Source organism: Chiloscyllium plagiosum, chromosome 43 (genome assembly GCF_004010195.1).
Source record: "Chiloscyllium plagiosum isolate BGI_BamShark_2017 chromosome 43, ASM401019v2, whole genome shotgun sequence".
Taxonomy (NCBI): domain Eukaryota; kingdom Metazoa; phylum Chordata; class Chondrichthyes; order Orectolobiformes; family Hemiscylliidae; genus Chiloscyllium; species Chiloscyllium plagiosum.
Window position 1 is genome coordinate 922978 of NC_057752.1, and position 15504 is coordinate 938481.

The 15504-nt window shown below is 42.6% G+C and overlaps 1 protein-coding gene across 4 annotated transcripts in view; it reads right to left on the reverse strand.

Annotated features, from left to right (window-relative positions):
- The window catches only part of slc11a2 (solute carrier family 11 member 2), a 94839-nt gene that overhangs the window by 24526 nt on the left and 54809 nt on the right, over positions 1-15504 (reverse strand). For all 4 annotated transcript variants that reach the window (XM_043681779.1, XM_043681780.1, XM_043681777.1 and 1 more), the window contains exons 8-13: positions 12131-12198; positions 9433-9588; positions 7399-7557; positions 6432-6518; positions 5356-5475; positions 1571-1720 (exon numbers count right to left, since the gene is read on the reverse strand). In XM_043681779.1, the coding sequence (XP_043537714.1) occupies positions 1571-1720; positions 5356-5475; positions 6432-6518; positions 7399-7557; positions 9433-9588; positions 12131-12198 (740 nt within the window). The remainder of the gene's footprint in view (positions 1-1570; positions 1721-5355; positions 5476-6431; positions 6519-7398; positions 7558-9432; positions 9589-12130; positions 12199-15504) is intronic.

Genomic DNA, 15504 nt, shown 5'->3' on the forward strand with positions numbered 1-15504 from the left:
AAAGATATAAAAGAGACCCAAGGGGCAACGTTTTCACGCAGAGGGTGGTACATGTATGGAATGAGCTGCCAGAGGATGTGGTGGAGGCTGGTACAATTGCAACATTTAAGAGGCATTTGGATGGGTATATGAATAGGAAGGTTTGGAGGGGTATGGGCCAGGTGCTGGCAGGTGGGACTAGATTGGGTTGGGATATCTAGTCGGCATGGATGGGTTGGACCGAAGGGTCTGTTTCTATGCTGCACATCTCTATGACTCACTCATTGCCCCAACTATTGGAGTATTGGACTGAAGAGAGTGAATTAGCAGAGAATGATAGCTGATAAAAATGATCCAAAATATCCTTTTTTTAAAAAAATAAAGAACCTGTACTGTATTATCAATCTTAAACTAAAGGAAAAAAAATCAAAAATGTCAAACCCAACTCCTCAAATAATCCATCATGTGGATTATTAGAAACAGAGAAAGGCAAGTAAACCCACAGTTCTGTCCTTTTGCGACTTAATCCCACCTTCTCAATGTACTGTACAGAGGTTTATCAGACTGTTGCTTGATTTAATTTATACTTTGTATTTATATTCGAAGAGTGTGGTGCTGGAAAAGCACAGCTGGCAGGCAGCATCCGAGGAGGAGAAGAATCGACACTTCGGGCTTAAACCCTTCATCAGGAATTTATGTCCAGTCAGATAAGAGACAGATACCTCATCTCAATTTGTGCAAGTTAAGCATATGTGGTCACACACCAGGATTCCACATTAGCAATATAGTCCAAATACTGTTTGTTCCAGAATTGCCTGTAAACTCACTGTAAAAGTTGATTGCTTCAGCACATCAAGACTCCTAGCTGCATCTGTGCTGCAAGTGTGCGTATCCAACCTCTGAGCTTGGGTGAGTCACAAATTGAAACTCAACATCAGATCAGTCAAACCACTGTCTTCAGACCCCACCAAGGTGTTGCTTTCTTGCCACCAATTCCAGCCCCCTCTACAGCCACAGACCATCCACAATTTGGTCTTTGACAGACCTTTTAACTAGAATTGGTTTTCCTAACACCCAGTTTATGGGCCTCCATCTTCCATTAACTTCAACTTACTCAACACTCAACTTACTCAACACTCTTCAGGCCTATAACAGCCTTACTTGGCCTTCAACAGTATCCTCACTCTTGAAAGTTGACACCATCCTCCAACACACAACTTCAGGTTTCTGTCCAAATCAACAAATTACTCCTCAACCTCATCTCACTCAAACACAGCAATCTACCCCAGTCTTATTGCATCTCCAAAATGCTCGGTTTCCCCCAATGCCTTCTGTGCATCCAATTTTTGTCATCACCTCTGTGTGTATGTCCCCTCTCCCTGGCACGGCCCAATAAATAGCAAAACATTCAGCTGCTTTGATGGTGCTTTCCAAGCCACCCCTCGGACCTCCATGCACTGTTTTAAGCTTGGTCACGTCCACTAATCTCTTCTTGGCATTGGATTTTTCTCGAAGTTTTATATCTGTGCAGTAACTTTGTACATTTCAAAGGCATGTACTAGATTTTGTTATTGAAGGAGAATCATCTCACCTGCATGCTTTGAAGAACATTCAGGAAGTCATTCATTCCTGTCAGATGTTCCACATCTTGAAACAATGCCACCAACAGAGTTGGCGTGATAGCAATGGATCGAGTGAAGAGAACACGAGCAAAGCGGGACCACTTCAAGTTCAGGAAGCCCTTCAGATATAATGTCAAATTAAATTATTTCTGAGTACTTCTCTTAAAAGATTGATATTTGTACATATCAAACTACCACACCACATCAAACACTTGCACATCAGGAACAGCACGGGGTAAGATACAGAGTAAAATTCCCTCCACACTGTCCCCATCAAACACATCCAGGACAGGGACAGCACAGGGTTAAATATGGAATAAAGCTCCCTAAACATAATTTCAAAAATGTACATGGTTGGTTGTGAATCACAAAAGAATACCCAGCTCCAAATTTAATCATTCCATTTAGCATTGACTATTGGGATAATTTTGTATTTTGCTTCTACTAAGAGCCAATTTGAGACTTATTGGAATTTATTGCATGGAAATAACATTCTTATCAGTCTGCCTGCAAGTTATCAGTTCAAAGCAGTGGAAACCCAGGTGAATTAAAAGTGTAGCAGCCACAACACTGGTGAGAGGCTTAGAATTAGAGGTCGAAAGAAACAGTGATTAGGCAGAGTGTCAATCATGACTGGTGTTGTTCATAGAAAATCTTTCCTCGGGCAAGTATTCGCCCTGTTATTGGATCTTAAATACCCCAAAGTGTTTTGCATCAATTAATTACTTTAATAAAGTAAAAGGACTGGATATAAAGGTTCTGAATTGGGGAAAGCTGATTTTATTAAGACAAGATAGAATCTGGCCAATGTGGATCCGGAGCAGCTATTTACAGGAAAATCCACATCAAAACAGTGGGAGACATTCAAAAGGGTAACAGTGAGTGGGCAGGGCCAGTACGCTCCCATAAAAGGAGAAGATGGAAACAATAAATCCAGAGAACCCTGATGTCAAGGGATGTTCAAGATTAAATAAGGAAAGAAGAAAGGAAACTTATGGTAGATACCAAAGGCTGAAAGCAGCGGATGCTTTAGAGGAATATCGAAAGTGCCAGGGATTGCTTAAAAAGAAATGATGAGAGTGATGAGGGAAAATGCAAAATCACTGCCAGGTAACATCAAGGAAAATCCAAAGGAGTTTTACAAGTATGCTCGGGGAAAGTGAGGTCTGCAGATGCTGGAGATCACAGCCTCCTATACATTGGGGAGACAGGCCTCCTACTTGCGGAACGTTTCAGAGAACACCTCTGGGACACCCGCACCAACCAACCCAACCGCCCCGTGGCTGAAACACTTTAACTCCCCCTCCCACTCTGCCAAGGACATGCAGGTCCTTGGCCGCCTCCATCGCCAGACCATAGCAACACGACGCCTGGAGGAAGAGCGCCTCATCTTCCGTCTAGGAACCCTCCAACCACAAGGGATGATGCAGATTTCTCCAGCTTTCTCATTTCCCCTCCCCCCACCTTTTCTCAGTCCCAACCCTCAGACTCAGCACCGCCTTCTTGACCTGCAATCTTCTTCCCGACCTCTCCGCCTCCACCCCCTCTCCGGCCTATCACCCTCACCTTAATCTCCTTCCACCTATTGTATCCTCAACGCCCCTCCCCCAAGTCCCTCCTCCCTACCTTTTATCTTAGCCTGCTTGGCACACCTTCCTCATTCCTGAAGAAGTGCTTATGCCCGAAACGTCGATTCTCCTGCTCCTTTGATGCTGCCTGACCTGCTGCGCTTTTCCAGCAACACATTTTAAAGTATGCTAGGGGCAAGACAATGACCAGCAAAACAGCAGGGCCTATCAGGGACCAAAGTGGCAATTTGTGCATGGAGCCAGAATATACAGCTGAGGTTTTAAATGAATACTTTGCATCTACATTCGCTGTTGGGAAGGATGATGTAGGTACAGAAATGAGAAATGGGGACTATGATATACTTGAACAAATTAAGAGAGGAGGTATTAGTAGTTTTACCTTCAAAATGGATAAATACCCAGGCCCAGAGGAGATATATCGAAGGCTGCTGTGGGAAGCAAGGAGGGATATTGCAAGAGCTCAGTCATGAGTTTTCAAGTCCTTTCCAGCCACAGGAGAGGTACCAAGGGACTGGAGGACAGCTAATACAGTACCATTATTCAAAGAGAGTTGTAGGAATAAACTAGGAAACCACAGGCCAGTGAATACAACATCTGTAATAGGGTAACTTTTGGAAAAAAATTCCAAGCAGCAGAATTAATCTCTACTTAGAGGGGCAAGTATTAATCAAGGATAGTTGGCGTAGCTTTGTAAGCGGGAGCTCACATGCAATAATTTTGAATTTCTCAAGGTGGTGATTCGGTCTCTTAATGAGGGTAGTGTAGTTGATGTAGTTTATATGGACGTCATTAAGGCTTTTGACAAGGTCTTGCATTGCAGACTGGTTAAGGTGGTAAGAGCTCATAGGATCCAGGGCAATTCAGCCAATTGCATCTAAAACTGGCTTACTGGCAGGAACAGAGAGTGATGCTCAAATTGTGTTTTTGCAATTGGAAGCCTGTGTCCAGTGGTGTACCACAAGGTTTGGTGCTGTGTCCTTTGCTGTTTATTATGTACATTAATGATCTAGACATGAATAAAGGAGGTATGATCTGTAAGTTTAAAAATAATAAGAACATTGGTAATGTGGTACATAGTGAGGAGGAAGGCCTGAGACCACAAGACCATCGACAGATGGGCTAACGAGCAGCAAATGGAATTTAATCCTGAAAAGTGATGAGATTCATTTTGAAGAACTAAACAAGACAAAGGAGGACACCTTGAGTAATAGGATTCTAGGAATTAGAGGACCAAGGGACCTTGGTGTGTATGCCCCTATTGAAGGCAGCAGGCCATTTAGGTAAGATAGTTAAGATGTCATACAGGATACTTGCCTTTATTAGTCAAAGCACTGAATGAATGAGCAAGAATGTTATGATGGAGCAGTATCAGACATTGGTTGGCCACAGCTGGAGTATTGTATGCATTTCTGGTCATTAAACTATAAAAATTATGTGACTGCACGAGAAAGGGTGCAGGAAAGTTTCACCATAATGTTGCCTGGGCTGAAGTAACTCAGCTATTGAGATAGACTTGGTCGGCTGAAGTTGTTTTCCTTCAAGCAGAGAAGGAAAAGGGGACATCTGATTGAGGCGGACAAAGTTCTGAGAGGCATAAGCAGAGTTGATAGTGAGCAACTTTTTCCCCTTAGTAGAAAGATCAATAGCCAGGGGGTACCGTTTTAAGTTAAGGAACAAGAGGCTTTGAGAAGATTTGAGGAAAAAGACTTTTTTCACCCAGAGGATTATGGCTATCTGGATCTCACTGCCTGAAAGGGTGAGAGAGGTGGGGATGCTCATGACATTTAAATAGTAAATAGATGCAACACCTGAAATGCCACAGCATACAAGACTACAACCAAGTACTGGAAAATGGGACTAGAATAGAATGTTTGAAAACAGGCACAAAGGGCCTGTTTCCCTGCTGTAAAAACTCTACTGACTCTGAGTCCAAGGACAGTGGCCATTGTTGTGTTAGCAACTGTCAGAAACAAACATGACAAAAAACATTTGTCTAGCTTCATCCTAAACAACATCACAATCCTTCACCTCTGCAAACATTCTGTGAGCAGTAGTAAAAACCCTATATTTCACTGAATATTGCTTGTGACACAAACAGGTTTGTAGGTTAGAAAACTCAAAGCCAACAAAAAGCACACACGGTGAAATTCTTGAATTAAGATTACCTCCATGACAAACTGACCGGAGTATGTTCCAGTCATGGTTGAACTCTGACCTGCAGCCAGGATGCCAATGGCCCAGATGTAGAGAGCAGCAGCACCAAAGTAACAGCCCAACACAACGCCCTGAAAGAAAGACAACAGACAGGTTATATGACAAGAATTAGTGCTGAGGCTACCATTATTTATGACTTGGATGACAGAAGTGAATGTATCAGCATTAAGGTTGCAGATGGCAGAAAAATAGATGGGAAGCAAGTGGTGAGGATGATACAAAGAGTCTACAGAGGGATATAGACATGTTAGGTGAGTGGGCAAAGCTGAGCAGATGGACTATAATATGGGAAAAATGTGAGTTTATGCACTTTGGCAGAAAGAACAGAAGAGTTGAATGTTATTTAAACTGGGAGATGCAACAGAAAACTTCAGTCCAGAGAGATTTGGCAGTCCTCAGGTATGAATCATAAGCAGCTAGCATCCAGGATCAGCAGGTAATAAAGAAGGTAAATATAATATTGGTATTTATTTCAAAGTAAAGAGGTCTTGTAGCTGGAGTACTGAACAGTTTTGTCCATTTATCTACAGTGGCATTGTAGGCAGTCCAGATAAGATCCACGAGGGAATATTCGTACGAGATGATGTTGGGCCTGTACTCAGTTTAGAAGAATTAGGAGAGACCTTACTGAAACAGAGCTACTTAGGGGGACTTGACAAGGTAGATGCAGAAAGATTGTTTCACCTTGTGTGAGAATCTAGGACTGGAGGGCATAATCTCAGAACAAGGGGCTTCCCAGTTAGAACAAAGATAAGAGGAATTTTCCCAGAGAGGAGTGGATCTGTAGAATTCCTCACTTTGCTATGTTAGCACAGTTGCACTTTTACCCTGACAACCTCAATCAAATCAGCTGCATACTGCAAGTGCAAATAGCCCAACTACATTTCATTAACATTTTGAAGTCTTTTTACCAACTGCCAGTTTCAAAATGATACTGCACCAGTTTTGCCACCCATAACCATGGCGAAAACTGAACAGGGCTATGCTAAAGGTCACTTTTGACCGGCTCAAATGTGCTCCCACTTACCCCCTTGTAGATGTTAACGTCGAAAGTCCGATTGTTCAGAGGAAAGAGATTGGAATATGGACCACTCTGGTTGAAACAATCATTGTGCTTCATAAAAAAAAAACATTTTATTACAGTGTGAAACATAATCCTCAATATTCAATATCAACAACTTCTGTGAATATATTTACCCTGCAGATGTACTACACCTCAGTACTACAAGATGACCAGAGATTACAGTTTTGTTTTGCAGGTTTTGGTTTCAACCGGATTTTCTTCATTTTTGCTTTTGGACAGCAGCTGTTCATTATTCTGCCATTCACAGCTCCTCAGGACCCACTGTAACAGGTCTCAAAAGGAGAAGAAATTCCTTCATTCAGACAGAAGTGAATCACTGGAATTCCTCACCCCACCCCAAAGGGTCATGGATTCTCTGGGGTAAGGCAGGATATTACACCAGGTGGGATACTGAAGGACAAAAGGTACAAAGGGACCAGTGGAATTAAACCTGGTGGGATATGAAAAGAATGCAGGGCGAGTTGGGATAAGACTGGGTGGGATATTAAAGAGTGGGAGGAGTGAAGAGAGTGGGACTTGATTAGAGATATATTAAAAAGGTGAGAGGAATGATGTGGAGAGTGAGATATTAAAGAGTGTGGGCAGTAAAGGGAATGGGATTAGACTGGATGGGATATAACAAGATGTTGGGAGTGAGGGGGAGACTGGAAGGAATATTAAACAATGTTATGACAGGGACAGTGGGCTGAGACTGGAGGAAATATTAAAGGGTATGAGGACAGTAGGATAGTAAAGATTGAGGGGAGTGATGAGACTAGGTGGTTCCTTGAGAACTTTATACATACAGATTTTTAATATACTAAGTGACCTCTGTCCCAAAATATTCAGCCAATGTGTACTAGCACCCTGATTTGGGAATGGCCACAGTATAAGCATGTTTCCAGTAGAGTACATTACCTCCAACACTCACCACTTGTGCATTGGTCTTATCATAAAAAGCCTGCGCAAACACAGAGACCACAAAGACGTTGATGAGGAACGAAACAAACAGAGCCATGCAGGCTTCAATGAAAAAGTAGCGATTTGCCTCCTTCACTTCATTCTTATTGGCTCGGTTTACTTCCCTGGACTGACAGAGGGAGGAGAGGGAGGAGAGGGAGGAGAGGGAGGAGAGGGAGGAGAGGGAGGAGAGGGAGGAGAGAAAAAAATGTCAGTACTAGGATTTCAGAGCATGTGCAGCATGGGGTTGAAACAGTTTAAACACTTATTAACTTCCTTTTCAGTCATCACATGACACCAGGTTATAGTCCAACAGGTGTTTTTGAAATCACAAAAGCCAGTCTGCACGTGTGCCTCCCGTCACTTCACCTGACGAAGGGGCAGTGCTTCAAAAGCTTGCGATTTCACATAAACCTGTTGGACTATAACTTGGTGTCTTGTGACTTCAAACTTTGTTCATCCCAGTCCAACACCAGCACCTCCGCATCCACAAACAAGCCTAACCTGTGTAGGGCAGGGAAGAAATCACATAATGATGCTAAACAGATAATGTCCAGCGTACTACAAATGTTTCGCAATATCACACAACATATCTTCTGTTATCAGCATTTTTGGAAAGATTCCCATTGCAAGTGGCAGGATTTATTCAATATGGATTATTGCATGATCCCAAATCCCCAAACTCATGGGAGTTTGAGCTTATCTTTGGTTGCCAGTCATACTAACTCAAAACAGTCCTAAACACAGCCACTGGTGACCAAGTGAGGGCAGAGTTAAGGGCTGGGTGGAAACTATCAGCTGACATACAAAGTGCAGAAAGGGACATATTAGGTGAGTAATTGATTGAGTTTGGCTGCCAATATGTGAGACAATGTGAGAGCACACATGGTTAATTAAGAGTCATCACGTGAGGAGGTTATGGGATGGCAACTAATGTTCGAAGAAAAGCCAACAGATGTCACAGCAATAATAATAAAGAAAACAGTCTCGCCATTCCCCCCTCCCCCACAATGCTCGAGGTAACTTCAAACAGGTTTAAAGCTCAAAAACCACTTGAAACAGCAATATATTAGCTTCCAAACATCTGAATTTCTGTACCCATCCAAACCACAATCCATTTCATACTTCTTGTGACACGTGCTAGCAACTTTAAACAAACAGTGTACACGTGGCAGAGGATTAAACACACTGATATGAACTACTCATACATATGAACACAAAGAATGAGCTTGGCACCTTAAAGTGGTGTAGGTAACAGGATGTGTCAAATGAAATACTTCTGTTACTTAACACTTCACCTGTGTACATGCAAATAGAACAGAGAACAAAGATGAGTACAGCAGAAGAATCAGGCCCTTCTGCCCACCATGTCTGTGCTGACCATGATGCCATTCTAAAATAATCCATCTGTCTGCACATAGCCCATATCTTTACTTTCTGCCTGTTCATGTATATGTCAAAAAGCCTTGCAACTTCGCTGTCGCATTGGCGTCTACTACCTGCGCTGGCAGCACATTCCAGGCACCTACCACCCAGTGTAAAAAAACAACTTTCCTTGTGCATCTCCTTTAAACTTTCTCCCTCTCACCTTAAACCTATGCTGCCTCATATTTGACATTTTTACTGAGTAAAAAACTCCACTACCCACCATGTGCCCCTCAATTTTATATACATCAATCAGGTTGTCCCTCAGCCTCCAATGTTCTAGTGAAAAACAATCCATGACACACCAGCTGCTAGCTATATGGTGGACGGTGGCTTGAATGCACTGGCCATCACCTACATGTGGGCACAGGACACATGTACAACTCACTCATCACTTTGACAGGAATGAGCAAGACCAGAGAGGAACAGGTCACGCCATCCCCCAATTTCACTGACAAATTGGAGGAACGGGAAATACCTGCAAGCACTCCACCATGTTACACGGAGCTTCGGTCAGTCTGCAACATAGAAATGGAGCTTTAAAAAGATCCAAATGTTAAAAAAAATATGCAAAACTCACCTTGACCAAAGCGGAGTGCAGATAGATATTGTGGGGCATGATTACAGCTCCAACAATTCCAACGGCTTGCTCCAACTGACGGGTTCCACAGCCTGCACAGAAGGGAACAAACATCCCCTTCAGTAGCTGTCCCTGGTCTGGGTGTACAGTCACATACTGGAAGGCACAGAAACAGAGTTTTGACATGAGAGAAAAAAAAACTTATTTAGCAGAAATGATAGATTATTTAACTTGTACAAGCAGCATTTTAAATGACATACAGCGTATCTAAGGTGATATCGTTTCCCAGAACTGATTATGAATTTTTACATAGATTGCCACAGTTTTGAAGAAAGGCAGTTTTGCACATAATCTCCTACTGCAGCAGCAGATGAAGCTGTAGGACTAGTGTCGCTCCAACACTTCATTTTGACCTGAAGCTTAACTGATGAATGGGACTGTGATATGGTGACACCAATCACAATGAATAAAATGAGGCACACAGAGGTGCATATCCTTATTTACAAAAGTATCCTCTTCACACTGTATGGCCACAGAGCAGGTTTACCAAGCACACTGTATGCTATAGTCAAAGCTCAGTAAACGAATTTAGGTTACTCCAAGTAACAGTCTTACAAATACCATTAAGTGGAACATGGCAGACTTGGGAGCTTAGGAACAGGAAGATCAATTACATCATGACTGAACTGTACCAAACCTGCATCTCACTACCTTGGTTCCATAATCCTTAATGATTTCACCTCGCAAAAACCTCAGCAATTTCAGTTTAGCAATCTCTAACTGATCCCCAATTGACCAATGGTATGGTGTGGGATGAAGGGAGGAATGCAAGAATATAATTATCTTTTGTGTGAATAACAACTACATCACAGTATCCCTGAAGGGTCGGATGTTGATTTAAAGCTTTTACCCTGTCCTTCTGGACTCTTCTGACCAAGGAAAGTCTCTCCATCTATGAGCACTTACAATCATCTTAATTCAGTTAGATCACTCCTTAATCTTCTGCACAACAAGCTAATCTATGCACCTAGAGTCTTTGTAATTTAATCCTTTCAACCAAACATAGGTTCAAGTGGCTGTGGTTACCCATACACAGAGTAGCTGCACACAACTGCCATGACAATAATGCTAAGAACTGCCATATAATTTAGCACAGCACACAATCAAGGCCTCAGAGGCATAGACTATTGCAATTGGTTCTCAACAAGAGGAGTTGAGCACAAGAGCACATGGTCCATCTGAACACATGCTTGTGTTCTCCCCTCTCCCTGTTGCAAAAAAAATCCTGCCTTGCGATGTTGAAGGCATGTTATCCAGATGTGACAAGATAATCCATGTATGGAATTGGGGGGAGCAAGCTGGTGTGACTCAATGATCAGCCTGCATTGTAGATTCTGCTGTATGAAAGAGGGAGGGAGGGGATGGTATAATCAGGAAAATGGACAGTCTATATCAGTGAATCTGTTCCTGTTGATAGAATAGTGCAATGTGGATAATCTGAATGAAAACATTGGCAATGCTACAGAATATTGCACTAATAAACCTAAATTTAGAACCAAAATCCATAGAATAGGAGACAATATCAAACTTGTGCTTTAAGACCTGTGGTTCAGAGGACGAACATATAGAGGGGAGAAGATGGACAGTTGCAAAATTTAAGGAGAAAGTGAGGATGCAGATACTGGAGATCTGAGTTGAAAAGTGTGACGCTGGAAAAGCACAGGTCAGACAACATCCAAGGAGCAGGAGAATCGATGCTTCGGGCACAAGCCCTTCATCAGGAATGTGTGTGTGTTGGGGGGGTGGGAAGCTGAGAAATAAGTAGGAGAGTGGGGGTGAGGTAGCTGGGAAGGTGATAGGTAGATGAAGTTGGGGGGTGATGATGATAGGTTGGAGGCAAAGTGGAACCGATACATGACGACGAAGATGGACAGGTCAAGAGGACGGTTCAGAGTTGGAAGGTTGGATCTGGGATGAGGTTGGGGGGAGATGAGGTAAGTGGTGTGGAGGTCAATATTGATGCTGTGTCCCAAGGCGGAAGATGAGGTGTTCTTCCTCCAGGCTTGGATTTGGCAGTGGAGGCAGCCCAGGACTTGCTTGACCATGGTGGAGTAGGAGGGGGAGTTGAAGTGGTCAGCCACAGGACGGTAGGGTCTGGGACACATATACCAAACAACCCCACTGCTTCATTTTATTCCATGGTTTTGAGACAGACAAATCAATCATTTCAGAACATTAAAAATAATGAGGGGTATAGACAGAGTTGGTAGTAGCTGTCTTTTCCCTAGAATGGGGACTTCAAGTCTAAGGGGCATATTTTTAAGGTGAGAGGAAAGAGATTTTAAAAAGACATGAGGGGTAATTTTTTTTCCACAGAGGGTGGCTCGCATGTGGAATAAACTTCCTGGGTACAATTACAACATTTGGATAAGTACATGGATTGGAAAAGTTTGGGCCAGGAGCAGGGTGGGGCGGGGGGTGGGACTAGTTTAGTTCGTGTTTAAAGTCGGTAAGGTCTGATTGATCTGAAGGGTCTGTTTCCGTGCTGTATGACTATTTTAGAAGTCATTATGAAACAAGCATAACACACCAAACCATGAAATGTTCTATATGGGTTAACATACACTTAAATTATAGATGGGCTACAAACACTGTAAATGTAAAAGCTACTGAAGAAACAAAATTTATGTATGTTTACCTCATATCCAAATGTAACTGCCATAACTGTAATGAGGAAGCCAAAGAAAGCTTCCAGTTTTCGCAAACCTGAGGGAGGCAGAGGATTCCAGTTAGAAAGGCATGCATTTATTAAAGCATTTTACCATGACTCAAACATCTCAAACCATTTCACAGGAAATTATACTGAAGTGAAGTAGTCAGTCAATTAACATGCCAGCCAATTTGCACTCAGAGTCCAAACACCAACAATGAGTTAAAAAGTCCAGTTGATCTGATTTTAGGGTTTTAAAAAAAATCTTGTGGGATGCTGGTTTTTGGGGGAGAACAGAGAGAAGAATATTAGTCAGGACAGCTGAAGAACTCCCTCTTTCAAAAAAAATACTATGGGATCTGTAATTAAATCTGTTCCACTGATTAAAGTTGCTGTCATTTTTAAAGGAAGACACCTGTGACAGGGAAGCACTCATTCAGTATTACACTGACATGTTAGCCAGCATTAACTGCTCAAGTGGGGCCCATAACCTTTGTATTTAGAGAAAGTAACAAGGAGTTACACTTGGATCAATCCAAGAACATGAAGACATTAGGTATGAGGCAGTTGTAAGTGGTGCACTGAGCAGCAAATAGTGTGTCTGGTCTCAAACACCCAATTCAGAGCATTCTGTATTATGAAGAGTTCCGTCAGGAGTGGTGGGAAGGGGAATCCAGCTTTAAAATACAGAATTAAGAAGTCCAAATGCTGAATTCTACAACTTTTTGGGCATTTACTTCCCCATCTTTCAGACATAAATAGGTTTGCGCCTGCTGAATCAGCCCATCCTATTCCAGCTAAAAGCACGCTTAATGCAAGGTTGCTGGTGGAACATGGTGAAGCCTAACTTTCTCCCCACAAAAGTGGCCATTTATCAGTTTCTGCATTGAAGATAGATCACCTATTTGTTTGCGCATTTTTGCTGAAGCATCCAACTTTCCTAGACTACCCTAATGTCTTTGCAATTGCTGTTGCATTATAAGCAGCAGATTGGCATTTCATATGAATTGGTAGAAGGGTCAAACAACATCACAGGCAGTATTTTCACTCTTCACAACAGCGAGAAAGTCATATTTGCAAACTACCTGGCATTTGCCTGGTCTGTCAGATGTGAGTCTGCTACTTCCATTTCACTCAGAGGTAGTAGCTGAGCTTTGTTACCTGCTGCAAGCAACAGTACAGTCACCTCCCAACTATTGCGACAGCTTTCTCAGTAACCCGGAAGGTCACTGCAGCATTAGGCTTTCGTGCAACAGGATCTTTCCAAAATACTGAAGCAGCTATCTACCAGAAATGTTCATTCGTGTGCAAGGGGAGTTCTGTCATGATTGCTGGAGTTAAACAACTGTCCACTTTCCAGGGAGAAGAGTTCAGACTGCTTGAAGAGCACGCTGTTGTCAGATTTGAGTTGTGGACTGGTGCTATTGAACGGAGTTTCCTCAGTACCCGCCCCCCCAACCCCAATTCCCCTCCCCTGTACTGTGTTTGAGACTCAGCGCACTTTCCCAACTGGGGTGTAACAGCAATCAGTGATCTTCGGAAAAATGATTTGTTGCTTGGGCTTTTCTTGCTTTGGGATGTTCTGTGGGCAGGTGTGAAAATGCCACTCCCTCAAGGATAGCCTTCATTTCAGTAATTCCCTGCACCTGAACAGCAATGAAGACAGGAAGCCTCTGCACTCTGTCCACTGGCCACTTATGGTGGATGTAAAGGCTGCGGCCAATGCCTTTTGCTCTTACGCTAATGTTTGTCTGAAGGCAAGCCCAGAGATACCAACTGCATGCCCATAAAGGGGGCATATAATGTAAATGTAGTACTCAGAATTGATGAACTGGAAATAACTTCATATACAGTGATTCATTGGTGGGGGGTTACATTACTGGTCACTTTGTCACAGGAGGCAGTTCTATCTTTTGGTTCGGTTAGTCTCAGCTCCGGGACTAGAGGTATTGGCCACAAAGGGCAAGAGCATCGAGAAGCACCGCAGGAACTTCAACCTTTGCAACTGCTCAACAAGTTCAAGGCCCTTGCAACCTGTGTGCATAATAGCAGGGGCAGCAGGGAAGATGACCAAAGTGACCATAAAACCGTGATAGGAGGTGGCCACTGAACTTGTTCTTTTGATGGTGGTGCTGACATGGTAAAAAGTGCAGTAGTGAGAGACAATATAGTTTGGGGGGGGGGGGGGGGGGGGGGGAGGAAAGGGAAGAATAGATATGGTTCTGTGCAACAGAGCATGAGATCTGAAGGCTGTGTTGACTGCACGGTTTAGGAAATCCTGTAAGTTGAAGAGGAACTTCAGAGAGTTCCTGTATCCAGTTGTGGCACACGCAGGTAACAATGACAGACAGGACTAAGAGGTTTTACTTAAGACAGTATCAGTAAATAGGGATTAAATTAAAAACAACCATAAAAGGCGACAATCTCTTGATAACTACCTGAGCCATAAGTGAATTTGCAGAGAGCAAATAAGGTCAGAGTTTAATGTGTGACTCTCAGGTTGGTGTGGGATAAACAGGTTGATTGATGGGCATGAGACCAGTACTTGGAGAAAGAGAGAGATGAACCAGTGAATCAGGTTTCATTTGAACCATACTGATTGATGTCCTTGCAAATGTATAACTAGGTTTGTAGAGGGGGTTTAAAATTAAACAGAATAAGAAATACAGAGGTAGGAAGGGCTCACATGGAAATTTCAAAAGTTCATGAAAAACAGACAAGGTAATACCACAGGCAGAAAAATGGATAATGATAAAGTGAGACAAGAAGGAACATACAAATCTAAGAGTGTACCAAATCAGATCACAGCATTTGTAACAAGATGGATGACTTAATACAAATGAATGGGTATGAAATGAAGGCCATTACAAAAACTTGATTGCAAAGCTGGGAACCAAATATCCTAGGGTGCAGGACATATTAGAAAGAGAAAAAGAAAGGGAACAAAAACAAAAATTACAAGAGAGACTCTGAGTCGAGCAGCATCTGTGGAGAGAAAGCAGAGTTAATGTTGAGTCCAGTGACCCTGGATCCAAAACCCATTCTGTAGAAAGGTCACTGAACTTGAAACATTAACTCTGCTCTCTCTGCAGACAGGCAGTCCTGTTGCGTCTCTACAGTAATTTCTATTTTTGCTTTAGGTCTTCAGCATCGGAGTTCTTTGTTTTGTTATACAAGGGTGGGGGGGGTGACTGTGTTAAGAAAGAATGAGATCAGTACAACAGTTAGAAACAATCTTGTTTCTGAAAATCAAGATACAAAGCAGTTTAGACAGGCAACAAAAAAAGTGAGATAAAATGATTACTCGTGCAAGTAGCTTATCAGCCTGGTAACAGTAGCTACACTGTAGGGAATATAAATCA